We start from the raw sequence: 17,258 nt of genomic DNA on the forward strand, positions 1-17,258 counted from the left end.
CGGACGTTCTTCTTGTGCTTCTCGTGCACGGCGGTAGTGATAGGTTACCGTCTCTTTCCACGTCCAACTCCAGGGGCCGCAGGGGCGTAACACATGTCGTGATTTGCTTAATAGAAACAGATTGTTCCTCAAACCCTGTGATTGTAGGCTTCCAGCGGCGCGGTACAATGCGGTACAGCTGCAGGGGCGGTGTTCCGTGTTGTTTTGGAGGGAAAGGGGAGGGGGTGTGGGGGCGAACAGGCCAAATGCATATAGGATTGGTGGATTGGGATGTGAGCGAGTACCAGAAGAGGAGGTCCGTAACAGGCTGGCGCTTCCCCAGCCACTAATATCTTCGATTATATCGGCAACTGCACTCAACAAATATGGCCACCTGCAGCTTCCGCCCACAACGTCCCTCGTTTCGGAATTCCCTCGAGACCCGCAGGCGAAGTTTCCCAGCCATTCCCGTCTCGAACCATCAAAGCAGCCACTCCCGCCCAATCGCCTGGCAATCCGTAAGCTCAGGCATTTTGCCACGAGCTTGCAGGGTGTGTTTCAATATCTAACGACTTTCCAGAGTGGCCCCATGTGAGATCCGACGCGGTCTCCATAATTCATTCCTTTAGCAGAATTGACTAGCCAGCGACAAAAATGTGCTATGGCAATAACAGAGATCACAAAACGAAGGAGTGCCCCGCAGCAGACAACCGACGGAGCAGTTGAGTAGGTTTATACCAGCTGCCTACGTATCCAAGCCAACGCAGAGAAAGTTGACACTGTTGTAGCATTGTCGCCATTCATGACCTGAATGAAGATGGGGTCCAGACTTGGACAGACCCGAAGTCGCAAGTTCTTTGGTTGAGGGACCTACTACCGGACAAGCTGCACCACTTTCGAGTGTTGCTCTACAACTATAACTCAGAGGCCTTCACATCACCAGGTGCATGCTCTTCGAACCCACTCCTTACCCAGGCAACAAGCCTTGTGGCCGAATTGTGCGCCGATCGCGAGCTAGAGGATGCCTTTGATCGCCCCATCATCTTCGTCTGTCATGGCTTCGGAGGTCTTTTAGCCAAACGGGCCTTAGCATACTCTAGCTCAAGGGAAGCCAAAGCTATTGAACACCAAAGATCAATATACACGTGCACATACGGCATCCTATTCTTTGGAACACCTCATAATGGCATCAGTGCAGACAGTGTCCTAGCACAAAGCCATCCGAGTTCTGGGCCGACTCATTTTATGCTCAACCTGCGCAAGGGATCCGAGATGTTGAATGAGATAAATGACCAGTTCGCGCCGTTGATGAAGCAGTTCTCAATATTCAATTATTGGGAAGAATTGGAAACCAAGCATGGAAACCGCAGATTCTATGTCGTTGACCAGGACTCCGCGGCTCCTGCGTGGGACAATGTTGAGAAATGCGGTATCATGGCAACCCACTCTACGATGATCAAGTTTCCAAGTATTTCAGACCGCAGATTCCGACCGGTTCTCGAAGCGCTCACACGTTATGCCAGACGCGCACCCGCGCTGGTCAAGTCACGGTGGATAAAAGATGCGGAGCTGATCGATCGGAAACGCCAGCAGGAGGTAGAGGAGTTGTTACACGTTCAACGTCATCACCTGCTTCAAGCGGACTCCTATCCGTCAGATTACAACCAATGGTGCGTTTGTCGTCGAAAGCCTGATCCTTATTTCACTGGGCGGGAAAAGCACTTGATAGAGGTGAAGAACATGCTCGGTCCCATCCGAAAGCATGGTGATCAAACCAGCACTAAAGTCTTGGTAATCTACGGCTTGGGAGGCTCCGGAAAAACTCAGTTCTGTCTAAAATATGTTGAGGACAACAAGCAGAGGTATATTCAAAGCGGCTCAACTCCCACTCTCCGAAGTTTGGACACTGATTTTGCTTCATCAGGTACTGGGGAGTTTTCTGGATCGACGCTAGCAGCGAAAAGACGGTCGAATCTGAATACGCCGTCATAGGTACACAAGCAGGACGAGGCACTACGATGGCTTCGACACTCCATTGGCTATCGCAATGCAGGCAACCGTGGCTCCTGATCTTGGACAATGCAGACGATCCAGAGTCGGATATATCCGCTTACTACCCGAGCCAAGGTAACGGCCATGTTATAGTGACAACTCGTAATCCTAATGCCGTCGAACATGCTACAGTCGGCCATATCAGATTCCGCGGTATGGAACCCCATGAAGCTGTAACTCTTCTTTTGAAGGCCGCATACCCGAAGCAACACCGGAGTTCAAACATGGCCAGCCCAACTAGCCCTAAGAAATGGCACCTTGCTGAGGGTATTGCGGTCGAACTAGGATACCTGCCCCTCGCAATACAGCATGCCGGCGCAACTATTCGCCGCAATATCTATACACTGGAGAGATACTTGACGTACTACCTACCGCATCGGAAATACATGCTGAGTCGCTCAAGCGAGAAGAGCGTGGACGAATTGAACATTACTAGTACTTGGGAAATTCCGTTTGAGAAGGTTGTTAGTCGAGGTTCGTTGGAGCACAGAGACGCAGTCGACTTGATGCACCTGTTCGCTTTCATGCACCACGAAACAATCCCAGAGCGCATTTTCCAGAGATCCTGGTATGAGTTGAGGTATTCGAAGTATGCGCCCAAACGGCTCCCTGACATTCTCCCGCCCGTATGGAGTGAGGCAGAGCAAGCCAGATTTCGAAGAGCAATAAGAGTCCTATGCGACTATTCAATAATCGAATACGAGCCAACCCAAGGTTCATGCACCATCCATCCAGTCGTCCACGATTGGGCACGGGACAGGCTTGCATATGAACAACAGACGCATTGGCTGCAGTGCACCATGGCGATACTGGCCCAATGCATATCACCAAACTTGGAGGCATCAGGGCGACAATTTCGAGCCCTTCTTCTGCCGCACATAAACTCGTGCCTCAAGCTACACAAACATCAAAACCCTCGAAAGTCCGAAACTCTGAAAACTGCTGCCGAGTTAGAGAGATTTGCTTGGGTGTACGCCGAACAAGGTCAGTGGAAACACGCGAGCCATCTTCAAGAAATAGTCATTCGCATTCGGAAGAAGAAGTTGGGAAGCCGACATGAAGACACCATTCGTGCCCAACGTAGCTTGGCGCAATCACGTTGGAATCTGTTCGAGATCAGGTCCACTATAGAACTCCAAAGAGGGATAATGAACGTACTGCGCTGGCGTCGTCCGCATCTTTCTGACTGGGCGGCCTGGCCAATATGGAAGCCAAGACACATTCCATACTGTCTTGCCTTGAGCGACATCAGCCTTACTTTGTGGCTTGCAGGTTTGAGAGATCTCTCGAAAATGGCCGGGGAGGGAGCGGTAGACGGGTTGAAAATGCGGCTTGGGCCAGAAGACCCAATGACCCTGACAGCTATGTTCAACCTGGCTCGTACATACCTCCATCTTCGTGAGTTCTCGAAATGTAGGGAACTTCTAGTCTGGGTAATCAAGTACCAGAAACGATTCTTCGGACTCAACCACCCGGACACGCTGATGACGAGGAACGAGCTTGGGATACTACTATGTGAAACGAAGCGAAATCTTAGTGCCGCACAACGGCTAGTGGAAAATGTGCTGAATGCAAGAAAGAAGATCCTGGGAGAGGAACATGCGTACACATTATGGTCCATCAACGACCTTTCAAAGGTATATATTGAGCGGGGCCGTCCAGACAAAGCTGTGGCCTTGCTTGAGAGCGTCGTCCCGGTCGTAAAACGGACACTAGGGCCACACCATGTTGGCATGGCCATGACAAGATCGAACCTGGGAAAAGCGTATGTGGAGTCCGGTAAATGGAAGGAAGCGGAAGAGACCGTGCGTCCATTGCTTACAGTCATGCCTTCTCATATGGTAGGAACTCCCGACTGGATTTATCAAATGTATGGCTACGCCTACATACAGTTCAAGCTCGGGAACCTGCAGGAGGCGGAGAAGTACTGCGTCGATGTCTTGGATAAAGTAACGAGAAAAAGGCCTCTATTGAACAGGCTACCATGGCAGAATGCAGCCCCCCTCACGGATCCATATCTCATCAAGACAGGTAGGATGCTCGTGAGCATCTACCGTCACCAGGGACAGGAGGAAAAGATTGCCGCCATCAGGATAAAGTTGCCAGTCGCTGAATTAAACGTAACGGATCCTTTATATGTTCTCTGAAGTTATAACTCGTACGTTGGAGGCTCGGTAGCACGAAGAGATGCGATAGTGATGGCAATTCGTCTTCGCATAGGAGGACATTACTGGCATATAGGTTAGCAGAATAATCTTAACACCTAATATTACACTCCTGCAATGTTCACAAGCCGTGTAAAGTTACAGCGATGATGGTGATACATCGAGCCGCCTACATAGTAGTAACACCTTCACATAGACAGAGTAGAGCATTGGTGTCAGTGAAATTTCCGTTCTACTAAAAAGTGACCAAGACTGAGCTTTTACTATATCCGTAGGACATGTACCTCCAATTCACAAATATGTTGCTGACTGGGGACTTTGGATGCATTGTGTGTCCGTTGTGAGACTAGGTGCTTCTTCCGGTCCCCTTGGATAGGTACATACACTTCTGTCCGCTTCGCGGAACGTAACAAATTAGGTTTTTACTTGACGGAGAACCCATTCCAGAGTGCAGAGAGGTCCCGAACAGGAGAATTATGCAATGATGAGAGCACCTGGGCTTATTCACACCTACTTGCCTTTGGAAAACCCCACTGATAGAAGAGCAGATGCAGAGGTACTTTGACGGATGACGGTGGCCTTGCTAATAGTGTAGAGACGGTATCACTAGCATAGATTTGTTAGAGATTACCGTCTAAGCTCGCGTCGTGATGCGAGGGACTAGGGAAATAGGGGGTGGCCGACGCGTAGCTGTGAGGAGGCAGGTAGCACTTATTGTGGGTTCTGGTCGTGCGTACAAGCGACTCCAAGTACTGCTCCCATCCCAAAAAGCCCGAGCTGGATATTCATCTCGCAACGTGAGTTTGCCAATCGTCATTCCTCAGCTCTCTTCCAAAAACAATGGACCGAGAGTGAAAATCTACCACATAGCTCGGCAAACCAATTCTTTGTCCTGAACCCGGTGTCGCGGTCCGTCCTTGATCACTTACTCGAGTTCAACAAAGAGTTCGGCGATAACCCTTACCTGCGACCCCACGTTGACTAGAACTACAAGAAGAACGTAGTTGTGTACGAGGTTTTCACGACCGATGTCTTTTCGTTGGTGAAGAATTATTCACCTCTGCCCCTTGATGCACGAAAGACAATCCTCCGGGAGGTCTGTCCTGGGTTAAGGGACATGCATGCAAGGAACTGGGTACATCTTGGTATGGTATTCTCCACGCTTGTTGCTGTTAAACTTGGCTTATTGTTACCCTATCATTTTATATGTGAAGCTAGATAATGTTTTTGCCAACTGGCACATAGATCGACGCGGGCAATTCCATCTCCACAAGGTGGCTCTAGGTGACTTCGATGTCGCTCTGAAGCTAGAAGACGGAAAACTCTTCAATCACAGGATAGGAAACGTCATGTGGCGCAGCCCCGAAGGCCAGCTAGGAAAGGGTGTGGGCAAGCATTCTGAGGTGTTTTCCTTTGGACTCCTTGTAAGTTGAGTCTGATCGATGCTACGGCAAATGTACTGATTGAAATGCTAGTGCTTCTACGTCACCACGGGCGTAGAATGGCTCCACCCCGACTTTGAAACGCTAGAGGCCGTACCAGTGTTGGTGACTCTATACAAGCTGCTCTCGCCTTTTGGGCCTCTACCGCATGCACTCGTCAAGCACGTCAAAGGCGCCAAATCCGAGGAGCTCTTGAAAGCCCTGTGGGAAGCAGTAGCAGAGGACGAGACGAATGAAACGTTCGATACGCCGTCGTCTGACACGTTTCCCAACCTCGACAGTGAGGCAAAGAGTATTTCGCATGACGAACCTGGATCCTGTGAAAAGGGTATCGATGTCGGAAATCATGGCGGATCCCTACTGGAACTTGGAGGACGTTGACTGATCTGCGTTTTGAGGCGAGTTCTTGTTGCCCGTGTGTCTCACCTACTTCTCATGCAATCCTCCATTATTTCCTAACTACCGCATCGTAGGTGCTTGTAGTGGGATAACAGGGATCTTGCCGAGCGGACTTCCAAGTTTTCTTCTGGCCACCCGAGCGTAAACGAAATCCCTTGCGTCGGCTTCGGCTGGGCTCGCGTGCGCATGCGAGTAATCCGCGGAGCTGGATGATGGGCTCATGTTACGGGGGGCTGGGGTTGGGAGATGGAATGCAATATTGGGCTGCTAGGGTAAGAAAGGTGGCAAACGGCCACTATGTAAATTTATCATCCGTCAGCTTGTGAGAGATGGCGGCATCAGTAGACATACCTGGTCGTCCGAGATCCTCGAACTAGACAGGTCATGGGGACAGCAATATGCATTGATCGTCAGACGGTGGCCAGAAGGGAGGCCGTTTTGAGGCACCGATGGGTGGCGAGGTTTGGAAAGAGAGGTTAAAGCTAACCGAAAGGAAAGTTGAGTGCAGACTGCTGCGGCACCATTTCCGCGAGGCATAGATATGTGTATTAGTTTGTGAAACTCAAGTCCATGAGTATCCTGGTGGGTGCGCATTCCTTTTAATGCCATAATGCCGGGAGTAGGAATATAACATCGCAAGCCTTTGAGTTTGCACACACCAGGAATCGAGGTAACCATAACCGTCCCAAAAAAGGAAACCCGCAACCGAATCACCATCAGGCGGGCTATATGGCTCAGGGTTCGCGGAACAGATTCGGCGACCACTAGACCAGTTTACCGCCAATTCATTAATGCAGAGACCAGGACTTTAGTTCTAAGTATGGTAAAGATTGGAAGGGCTGTCTCGTGTGACGGTATGAGCAAAACGGTAAGTGGACACAGGGGCTGTACTGGTGGGAGAGTTGGGAAAAGTTGACGCAGGAGCGGTCTGTTGAAGTCGTAAGGATTATGCGGATCTTGCACGCCCTTGGCCTTGAATCTCTGGGCTTAGAAAGGTTTATAAAACATATCCATAATACTTAGCTCACCTTCTTATTTGACCCAATAAGTGGGATAAGGAAAGAAGATGCCGTCTCACCGGGATAAAGCAAGGCAGTCCGACAAGCATGTTCCTTAGTCGCAGGGACAGCCCTCTTGCCCTCCAAAAAGCGCTCTCTCTTATTGCTATGGTGTTCTCTGCAGGAGAGAACAGATTATATTTTCTGAAATTATGAGAGTCGGACTCGCAAGGCCCAACCCCGATGGCCCGTTTGTATGGTGGAATCTCATCTCCCACTCCCACCGCGCACCTTCCGTCTGCGTCACACAAACCCACTACAGTAACAGTAGGAGGAGTTCGCGAACCGCTCCTGCCCATGCTAAGTCTCGCTTATTCTTGGCTTCCCGGCTCGTGTTCGTTGTGTCTCTCCCTCTCACCAGGATTTCCACATTCCTTTCTTTGTACAACCATCCAGAATCCCTTTCTCTTCGCCGTGCAGGCCTTGTCTCTACGGCGCCCACTTTCTTTACTCCTTTGTTCTATTCTCCACGCTCCTTTGTCCCAGCCCGCCCGGTCTGTTTCGAGTCTCATTAAACAACTGCGTTGCACAAACACTAGTGGCGGTACTGGCCAGGTGAGTATCAGACAACTTCCCTGTCAAAGGTACCACTGCACATCGGAGGCAAAATCCAAGGCTATAAAGATGCTTTGATTTCCTTGATTGGGTTAGCAATTCTTCTTGCGGCTGTTCTAATCCGCTGCAGAGTGTTGCGGTTCCCATTTGGCCACAAGACCGACACGCAAATTATCCGTGTTTACACCAACCAACATTTTCAAAATCTCGACAACACTTACAAGATGCGCTCTTTACCCCTTGTTTCTGCGGCTCTCGCTATCCGCGCCTTCGCTAGCCCGGTCGAGAAGCGACGCGTCGTCACTAAAGTCGCAGTCCAGGTCAAAACCATCACCGTCTACGTGACTGCCGGAGCTCCCCTGCCCATTACAACGCCAGCGGCAACCAATACTCGTTACGTTTGGTGGTGGCCCAAGCCAAGTTCTAGTGCCAGGCCCAGCACGGCTCCGTCTGCAACGCCACATCCCCCGACTGTCACTCCTGCACCGACGTCGAGCCTTACTGCGGCACCCCAGCCAGAGCCTAAGCCAAGCTCTGCTGCCCCAAGCCAGGTGTCATCACCTGCTCCCAAGGGCGACGGAGGCCTTCGTCCCACCGGCGAATCTCAAGCATACTTGTCGTCAGGTCCAGAATATAAGGCTGCTGTTCTGTACCATCACAATGCAGCTCGGGCCAGGCACGGCGCCCCTCCTCTCACTTGGAATGATGCCTGCGAGGCCGGCGCTCGAAGGACTGCTGAAACCTGCGTCTTTGAGCATCCTGCCTTCCTCGGCGAGCTGAAGCAGGGGCAGAATATCTTCACTGTTTCTGGCAATGCCTTCAATGTCACTGCCGCCATTACGGAGAGCTGGTACAAGGGCGAGCTGGATGCCATGAGACCCTACTTTGGCTCTACTGACATACCCGACACCGTTTTCCACAGTGTCGGCCATCTCACTGCCATGCTCTGGAAGAGCACCACGGGTGTCGGGTGCGTCTCGATTGACTGCGGAGATAGGATGAAGCTGAGCGACGGCACCCCTACGAGAATGAACAAGTTCACGGTCTGCAACTATGCTCCGCCTGGAAACTATGCAGGCCGTTATGCGGAGAACGTTGCAGCTCCCATTAGCAACGGGAACCTGGGCAGCTGGGCGGAGTAAGCTGTTCGAGAATATTTTCATTCTTCAGCGCTCTCTAGCTGACATGGATTCAATCATCAGCAATTTTTGCATGGGCGAATCGCCGCTGGTCCGGAACCGACTGCTTGCATGATACTGCATCCTACCAACGAATCCCCTTATGGTTTATGGACAGGATGTCCAAGGGTACACGATACACGACACATTTAGCAGGTTGCAGCTTCTATTCTGTATGTGTTTTCACGCCGGCTCTATGAGTGGCTTCTTCAAACATGTGGCGTCATGAATAGCTTTTATCTGAGGACAATGATAAGAAGTTTCATACACTCACAACAAGTTCTCTATCGGTTTTTGAGGTTTGTGATGTTAACGGGCTAGTCTTAAGAATCGCCTGTCTAGGACAGTGATTACAACCCTTCTTAGCCGTTTATACAGTTTTTGATATCAAATAAGGGTAAGCCTTGAGCTAAGATAACTTAGAATCAGAAGTAGTACCACTTCATAACATAGAAACATGACACGTTTGCAAATATTCTGTATTCTAACATTGCTCGTATTAAGTTCGACATTATCCCCGATCTTGGTTGTTTCCATTATGTGAAATCCATCAGCTTGTATCTTGTGACTGCTTCCCTTGCGTTAATATACCATTTCCGCTCCAGAATAGCGAGAGCAGCCCAAGGACTACAGTGACAGGAACGGATGCACCTTGCAGGTCGTTCGGGTGTCCCTTTATCCACCACGCCCAGAATCCAAAGGGGAGAAGAAATATCCAGAGGTGATACACAGCCACATAAGCGGCTGAGATCACATGCTTGGCCTCCAAACCCCAGGCAAAAATGTCCGTCGAATTATTAGACTTTGTGTCGAATGGGCTGCGCTTCTTCGGAATACAGGTTATGGCACTGGACGTTTCGAGCGATGGCATGCATTCATGAAAGAGTGACCAATAACATGGGTGTGCGCAGGCGTTGAGATGCATGGAGAATTCGTGGCGGGATATTGGAGGATTCGTTGCCTCTGGGGGTCGGGGGTCGTATTCGTATTCAGGGTCTTTTGGTAAATCTTTATGGGACCTGATGATCCAGCCTGGTGCGATCCGTTTAAACTAAGGCGTTATAGTCAGCTGTGATCGACAAGGCCAGGGGATGAGCGATATATGCCTTCACAACTTCACAGTATTCTAGCCTCCAGAAAGAGAACCACAATCGAAGCCGTCCACGGCTGGCTTGGTAGCGTTCTCTTAGAGAACAATAGAGGTTGCTGTCGTTGGTATGATTATCAATCGGAATATGGCTGATTTCTAGAGTCCGACGGGATCCTTGCACTCCAAATAACACCCACTTTTGGCTTGTGTCAGCATCTTCAACGCCTGGAGATAGCTGAATTGTGATAGCCGCCTGTTGGCGCTGGAATTGGTCTGGATCGGCGTTGATTTGGGGGATAGGGGCGGACGGTGAGGCCTGACCCGTCGTTGTGGACGACGTGGGAGGGCACGGGGGAGTATATCGTTGGGCTGCACTTGACATAGGCAATACAGTTCGAATAATGCTAGCTAAACGTGCCGCCCGGGACATTGTATCGCGTTTCACCCTGCACCGATGTGGCCATGGCGAGATTTTATCGAGGTTCGGCAGCATTTGGTCGATGAGGTCAGCTTCTTCAAGTGATATCTCCTTCCAGAGACGTGCTCCACAAGACTGTGCAAACTTAGCTCCATGACGTGCTTCCGATGTAGGAATCTTACGCAAGTCCAGAAGAGTCGAGATTCATGATCCTGTAGAAGTCGCATTCGAGGCTGTAGTGGCCACCAGTTCCATTCTAGTTGTGTATAGTCCTCAATGAAGCTTTTCAATCGATTCAGGACAGACCGATTTTGCTGTCTTGAAAGCCAGATATGATCGCTAGGAATTGAGCGTACAACCTGCCTTAGTGGTGGTGGAAGGAGTGACATTCTAGCATCATTGAGTAACATCTGAAATGACCTGGACTCTCGAAGAGCCAAGTCCGTTTCAGCAAGGTCGGGAATTTCCGTTTCGTTGTGTTCGACCTCTGAGCCCACATCTGCATTTGAGAAGTAACCATGAACATAGCCTTGCTCCTCGCGGACATTGCCTTCAGCCTTCCGTGGCTCTGACTGTTGTGGGATTGTTGTTCCGGTAACAAAGCCTGGCACCCTTTTGATCGGATTGTGGGGAGATTCCCTGTTCATCGAATAGTATGGAGATGGAGATACCCTTTCCATCGAATAGTACGGAGATGGAGTTGCCCTTTTGATCGGATTGTATGGAGATTCAGCTCCCGTTCGCGCCTGCTTCCCAGGGTTGGCATGGCTTCTAATCTCTCTCGCATCTTCATATGCATCCCCCCCTAATGTGCTCTGCAATTGTTTTGCATATGCGCCGTCTACTTGTTTCGGACCACAACCCTAGGATTACCCCCATCTTTATCGGCGGTCTTCTAGTTGCCTTTTCTTGAAGCAAGTTTTTGTAAAACGACATGAGGAGCACTTGAAGGGTGTTGATGAAACGAATCCTACCCATTCTTTCTAGTAGAGTCCTGCACAGAGGGCGGAAGTTTTTGTCGTACGCAAGAAATCGAGCTAGATGTAGCTTGACATCATGCTTCACTGGATTACCTTTCTGGTGGTTGTCGGAGTCGGAGTCAGACGTTTCGCTGCCTTCAACTATATTCCTAGTCGGCCGTCCACTATCCGGACACCCCAAGTCGGCCCTCAACGCCGTCTTCGCAATGGCCTTGAACTGCGCCGGCATTGCATTTTTGAGAGCGTCGGTTCTGAAAGTCTCGGTCGCAAACTCCTTAAGGCCGTCCAAGCTGGGCTCCTTGCTCCCATCCGGCTCCCAGACGATCAGGAACACACGAATGCGCACGGTCTCCCCCACTGCGATGCGCACTTGGTCCAGATTGCGGCAGCAAAAGGCCAGAATGTCCGCGCCCGAGGTTGTCTCCCGAAAAGCGGATTTCTGGTGCAGCACGCCCGGCAACGCGTTGTTGAACAGGCCTGGTCTGGCGACGGGGTCGAGTTCGAGGCCTGTTGCTTCCAGTGCGTCGTAGCCTGCGCTTCGGAAAGTCGGTATTTGGACTTTGAGGAAGATGAAGTTGATTTCCGTCGTCCTGGACCAGTCGAAGTTCCATGTTCCCAGGGTTTGGAAGCGGTAGATGGTGCTGGACTCGTGGGTCCAGGTCTCGTAGAGTACGAAGCGATCTGCACCGATTAGCGACTCGAGCTCGTCCATATCTGTTTTTGGAGTTCGATATATGTCACTCTAACGGTGGTCCTCTTATGGATACCCTTAGGTGCGACACTTGCTATACACGCGATTGCTGCCGCAGCCCAGATCTTTTCGTCGGGGTTCTTTGCTTTGTCTCATCAGCGGCCCGCGTCAGAGCTGACTGAAGCCTGATTCGAGGCTGCTTATGGCACACAACATTGTTCCAGACTTTGACCTTGGCCCGGCCCTCAATACGCGAGTTCGCCAACGGCTGCCGCTTTCGGCTCTTCAGCTCCGCTACATGGCGGTGATAGAGGCGCGTCGTACATGAAATCTTCATCTGCCATTGGGTAGGCAGATACCGATAGTGCGTTTTGGCTCCCATGTGCCCAGCCAGCGTCTTGTCACCCTCGTGCAATGCCGACTCCAGCTTACTCCGCTCAGTCCCTGAGCGCGACGCTGAATTACGTTGCGCACCAGGTGGCGAATCACTGGGGAGTGGATACACAGCCAATACCGTCCTTTGCTTTCTCTAGCTCGTGGAAACTTACCTGTACTTACAGGTGGCCCACCCTAGAAGCCTTGACGGTACCATCCATTAAGGATATCGCCCAGTATAACAGGAAAATTCACATTCAAGGGCGTGCAGAATAAGGACATTATTTTTCTTGTAGAGCCCTTTTCGAGTGTTGCGTAGGCAACACCACGGATATTTGAGTATAAAATACCTTCCTTCCTACCCTAACTGTAGAGACTGGTTGTAACGGCGTCGGTGCGGATGTCCAGCAAGTCCCCACTGAGGATTATAAGCTCAACCGTCTCTCTCCCTTCTACTCTCTCTCACCTCGTTAGTCTTCCTACATACGACAAGTCCGAAACTCTGCGGATGCCGGGACTTGCATATAAGCCATTGGAATGTTAATACCTTGAAATAGCGCAGAAGGTGTCATTGGAATGAGTAGGCAACGTTAACCCAGCGCGCACCACCAAGTGAAGTAGTACCACAGTGCGCCGTATTGTTCCTCGAGCCGTACCTGGAGCGCGTACTCGTCGAATAATCATGACCCTAGCTGAAACCGTGTTACGTTGACCACTGAGGATATGTCAGGTGTCAAACACAACACGTGGACAACAGAGAGTATGGGCTTGCAATATAATACCGTAGTGGCGTTGAAAAAGCTTTCCTTTTCATTGGCATAACTATCATTACCACTGCCGTTGCATCATCTGGCAATATGCCACAAGATGTTCCCATGTTTATAACCTCATACGGTAATCTCCACTTCGGCCACGCATAAATTCTATCCGAACTCGCCATCCGTTCGAGATCGCCACATACCTCTGAAATTTGCAAAGCTGTGCAAAAGCGTTGTAAATTCACACCATAGTCTCGATGCGGATCGTGCCCTTCATGGCTGCATGAATCCGTCAGCACTCAGGCGGCAATCCGTCTCAAGCTTGAAAGTCCGTTCGAACGCTTCGAGCTGTGCAAGTGCTGCAGCCTGCGAAACCGTTGTCCTCCTGCGGCTCAACCGCATCGTCTTCTCTCGGGCAGCGCGCTTGCCGTAGCCGCTACCGCCGACGCACTTCCCTCTGTCACGCCATTGCGCATCAGCCGCTGCCTTCCAGATGGCCGTGACATCGACAGTCATCTCGGGTGTGTAATAGAGGCGGCAGTCGGCCTCCTCATACACAAACTGCAAAGCGACTCCAGATGAATCATTGGCTCGGATGCCGTCCCGAACGTTGACACCAGGGGTGGATGCAGCGCGGTAGAAAACAATATCATCGTAGTAGTCCCTCAGCACAGAGTTGTTGAGCTGCTTCTTCAAGTCGCCCTGAGCAAGGTACATGGCTGTCTGGGCCAGGTTTTGGATGTAGCTGAATTGGAAATTGTTGGTCCCCTTCACTCCACCGACGGCTTGGATTCGATCGCTGTTGCTTCGACCACCAAATGCGATGGTCTTTACGCCAGCAATCTTGGTCATGAGCTCACTGAAAATGGAGCAGGTTGATGCACAGTAACCGTCGGTAAGCAGAACGATATTTTCGGGCTTGAAAGGTGCCACCCTTGAAACATTGGCCAAGGGTCCGTATCCAGTGATGTAAATGCCGCCGGAATTCCATGTAATGTGCACATCAGACAGGTTCCATCGATGGTATGAGGTGTATTTGTCTCCGTAGGCATCCACCGGGCCGAATTTCTCATCCCAGGAGCTGAACGGCCTGCCATCAGCTGTCATATCGGACCGGTAATCAAAATAGGTTGCTTGGTACTGCCTGACATATCCACTGACCAATTCTGACCTAGGATATTGTGAGGTCCAGGCACTGTACGACTGACCTATGAGATCCACAGGCTCGATAGCGCGGAAGCGGTTCAAGGCAAATGGATCCAAGGCGGGGAATAGCTGCTTAAACATGTCGTAGCCCTGCAATATGGTTCCTCCACCGTTCGCCTGGAGATCAATGATCAGTTTGGTCTTGCCCGCAGCGAGCGCCTGTGGAATAAACTGTTGGGTAACCCGCTGGAAAGCGATTTCGATACTGGTGTCACCGACGAAGTTTGGCACGTGGAGCACTGCCACATCTTCATATCCCGGGGCGTCGATGAAGAAACCGTTGATCAAGTTGGCAGGCCCGGGAACCACGGGCGTGGGATACCCCGGACCTACTGCGGCAGACGGTCCCTGAGGAGGAAGATCTTCTTCTTCCTGTTCCTCATCGGCGCCAGCCAAAGCTGGCCCATAATAGAAGACTTTCTTCGCGACGTCCTCGCCCGTCTTGATATACCTGAAGTTCGCCATGACTCGTGCGTAATTTTGCATTGTGAACGAGGTACCGTTGGCGAATTTTAAAGTGGTGGTATGGCCCGGATACTTCCATCTGGCGCGACCACCTCCAGTGAACATGCCCGTTCCGATGCCAGAGGTGGAAAGACCAACCTGAGCCAGCTCATAGAACATGCTGTTGTAGAGAGCATCCCGATCCTGGAGTGCCGCGAACTGGCTCTCATTCTCGAGCCAGGTGAAGACGTCTTGTCCGTCAATTTCGACAACGGGGGATGGCGTATAAGATATGTTCTTGAATTGCGAGCCCAGAACGTCGGGATATGCGAATACAGATGGAAGCTTCTTGCCGTCCTCGGAAACGGACACGAGCGGAACAGGTCGACCCCAGTTGAAGACAGCGCCCACGGAGTCAGGAACGTAGTTCAGATGACCGTCGTGGGCGGAGATGAACAACTTGTAAAGGTCCCAGCCGAACTCGTACTCGTTGGAATACTTACCGGCATCCAGGTTGGCGTCGATGGTTCCTAGACCAGCGATGAGGTCGACTGGAGGCTGCACCTTCTGGACATATTCCTCTGGCGGGTTGGCCAGTGCGGTCAGAGTGCTCTGCCAGTTCAGGTAGGCGGGCAATCGGCGAAGCAGCTTTTTGGCGGAGGCGACGTTCAAAGGTACGGATGTGATGCACGCATAAGCCAAGCCTGCCGGGACCTGGGTCTGGCCGTAGAAGTTGGGGGTGGATTCATTGTAAATCCGGGCTACTCGAGCACAGGGGTGGTCGATGGTATTGTTCTGCCGGCGCAGAAGACTGTGGGGGAACGCATGGGGTCGAGTGAGCGGCTGGACAGGCGCAACGGGCGTGGGAGTGGCCAACATGGCCAGCCCGGCGAGGGCCAGCATGAATGAGGTCCACATGGCGGTGCAGGATGAAAGGAAGGTGAAGGGGCGCACAAATGGTTGTGAGTCTGCGATAACGAGCGTAGATGGTCTTCGGACTGCCTTTTCAATGGAAATGAGCGAACGAACGACGGCTCCCAACGGGGAAGCACGAAGGCAAACGAGAGAAGAGGAAACGGACGAAGGCCCGTGAGGTGGAAGAGAGAGCGGACGTGTTGGTGAGGCAGCTTGGAGAAGTTAAGTGTTGTCGTGACGTGCAGGCGAGGAAGGAGCAATCGAGCCTCACGTGCCCGCGCCGCGCAGCAACCTGCCCAGGTGAAACCACAGATGACAGTTCACCAGCTGCAGGTACACCACGGCCACCAATGCCACCAATGCCACCGACCACCACACCACTCGAGATGCGCACAATCACTCCTGCCCTCCCGATGCTGCTGCCGGGTGTCCGCACAGTGGAAGAGGATTGTGGGAGAGACAGTGACACGGACTGTGCTTGGAGAACAGAAAGAATATCAGAAAGTGTCAAGTCGCACGCTTGGGGGATGTGATCCCTTAAGAAGGGAACCCTATGACTGCTGTAACCGAGGCGATTGGGATACATCCCAGCTGCAGTGTTCCCAGTGGCGAGCAGAAAGTGACGCAAATACGACCGGGAGGGATCCATGTACACAGTGGGTCAGAATACCCATGGAGAGAATCATTAGTGATGCACCGTCCACGCCCGCCTGAGCGGGCCGCACCAGGTCTGTTGGGAGACGGCGTTATACAAGGTGGGTTTCCTCGGGCAAAGGCCAGGCGGGCTGCATATGCGGAGGTGGCACCAAGCAACGGGGAAGCCCCCAGGACCATGGCGCCATTGTCAAGATCCCAATGCTTGTTACGGACGCTGATATTCAAGCTATACCCGGCGTCGAGGCCTACGGGGTGGTCCTCAAGGCGGTGGCCATGGATGGAGGGCTTTGACGATGAAGGGCTGGCACAGTCGGAGGTCCAGGTCATTATTGAGATTGGCTCAGGGAAGGAGTCCTAAAATTGATGGCACGGGCCTGTGCATGCTGAATAGAGTGAACAAAGTGTCAGCCGTGCTCTAGACGACGGCGAAAGCAATCGTGTCAAAATGGCTGTTTAATGCGTTGACGTCGAATCGAGGCCGAACTAGGCAAAGGTCAAAACGAGCCAAAACAAGCATGGCGCCTTGGCATCCCGCCTTATTTTTCCCTTCCGCGGATCGTCTGCAGATCATTCCCATCCCCCCAACGACGTCTGCTGCTGTCCGACGACACGCTACATACCATCGTCCAGTGCCGCCAATTCTTGCTGGAGCACAGCGTATTCGGTTGCCCGACTTGGTATGCTCAATGGCATTCCCAGTGGAACGTCCTCCATCTTTTCTTTCCGACAGAGCAGGGGCCCTAACAGAACCGTGTCCTCTTTCCGGCAATATGCCTAAAACCTCCTTCGATTGTGATATTGCAATATCACCCTCCACGGATCGCAATCCCTGTACAACTGTCTCTGGCATCACACGCCTTTCTCTCCGGCCAGTATCGCCACTTCGACACTATGTC

At 51.6% G+C, this 17,258-nt stretch overlaps 7 protein-coding genes across 7 annotated transcripts; 4 read left to right on the forward strand and 3 right to left on the reverse strand.

Moving 5' to 3' along the window:
• Positions 1-393: 393 nt before the first annotated feature.
• EI97DRAFT_430135 (uncharacterized protein) lies at positions 394-4,309 on the forward strand. Its single transcript, XM_033797605.1, has 3 exons — positions 394-705; positions 768-1,841; positions 1,904-4,309. Exons 1-3 carry the CDS (start codon positions 641-643, stop codon positions 4,176-4,178), a joined length of 3,414 nt encoding a protein of 1,137 aa, XP_033657939.1. The 5' UTR covers positions 394-640; the 3' UTR covers positions 4,179-4,309.
• A 537-nt stretch (positions 4,310-4,846) lies between these two features.
• Positions 4,847-6,023, forward strand: EI97DRAFT_447926 (kinase-like protein; the record flags this gene model as incomplete). Its single annotated transcript, XM_033800130.1, has 7 exons — positions 4,847-4,912; positions 4,947-4,993; positions 5,067-5,172; positions 5,212-5,346; positions 5,411-5,620; positions 5,672-5,892; positions 5,930-6,023. 7 exons carry the CDS (start codon positions 4,847-4,849, stop codon positions 6,021-6,023), a joined length of 879 nt encoding a protein of 292 aa, XP_033657940.1.
• A 1,851-nt stretch (positions 6,024-7,874) lies between these two features.
• EI97DRAFT_439427 (PR-1-like protein) lies at positions 7,875-8,792 on the forward strand (the record flags this gene model as incomplete). The annotated part of the gene is made up of 1 exon (XM_033799556.1): positions 7,875-8,792. The coding sequence occupies one exon, from the start codon at positions 7,875-7,877 to the stop codon at positions 8,790-8,792; it is 918 nt and encodes a 305-aa protein (XP_033657941.1).
• Positions 8,793-9,516: 724 nt separating this feature from the next.
• EI97DRAFT_122360 (uncharacterized protein) lies at positions 9,517-10,508 on the reverse strand. The gene is made up of 2 exons (XM_033793039.1): positions 10,116-10,508; positions 9,517-9,879 (listed from the first exon to the last, which is right to left on the reverse strand). Exons 1-2 carry the CDS (start codon positions 10,409-10,411, stop codon positions 9,669-9,671), a joined length of 507 nt encoding a protein of 168 aa, XP_033657942.1. The 5' UTR covers positions 10,412-10,508; the 3' UTR covers positions 9,517-9,668.
• A 633-nt stretch (positions 10,509-11,141) lies between these two features.
• EI97DRAFT_455301 (uncharacterized protein) lies at positions 11,142-12,028 on the reverse strand (the record flags this gene model as incomplete). The annotated part of the gene is made up of 2 exons (XM_033800632.1): positions 11,142-11,151; positions 11,361-12,028. The coding sequence occupies 2 exons, from the start codon at positions 12,026-12,028 to the stop codon at positions 11,142-11,144; spliced, it is 678 nt and encodes a 225-aa protein (XP_033657943.1).
• Positions 12,029-13,413: 1,385 nt separating this feature from the next.
• On the reverse strand, positions 13,414-15,693 carry EI97DRAFT_369357 (peptidase S41 family protein-like protein; the record flags this gene model as incomplete). Its single annotated transcript, XM_033795185.1, has 1 exon — positions 13,414-15,693. The coding sequence occupies one exon, from the start codon at positions 15,691-15,693 to the stop codon at positions 13,414-13,416; it is 2,280 nt and encodes a 759-aa protein (XP_033657944.1).
• A 290-nt stretch (positions 15,694-15,983) lies between these two features.
• On the forward strand, positions 15,984-16,826 carry EI97DRAFT_122371 (uncharacterized protein). Its single transcript, XM_033793040.1, has one exon. The coding sequence runs from the start codon at positions 16,259-16,261 to the stop codon at positions 16,718-16,720; it is 462 nt and encodes a 153-aa protein (XP_033657945.1). The 5' UTR covers positions 15,984-16,258; the 3' UTR covers positions 16,721-16,826.
• Positions 16,827-17,258: the final 432 nt, after the last annotated feature.

The sequence above is a fragment of the Westerdykella ornata genome (assembly GCF_010094085.1).
Source record: "Westerdykella ornata strain CBS 379.55 unplaced genomic scaffold EI97scaffold_2, whole genome shotgun sequence".
NCBI classification, from domain to species: Eukaryota; Fungi; Ascomycota; class Dothideomycetes; order Pleosporales; family Sporormiaceae; genus Westerdykella; species Westerdykella ornata.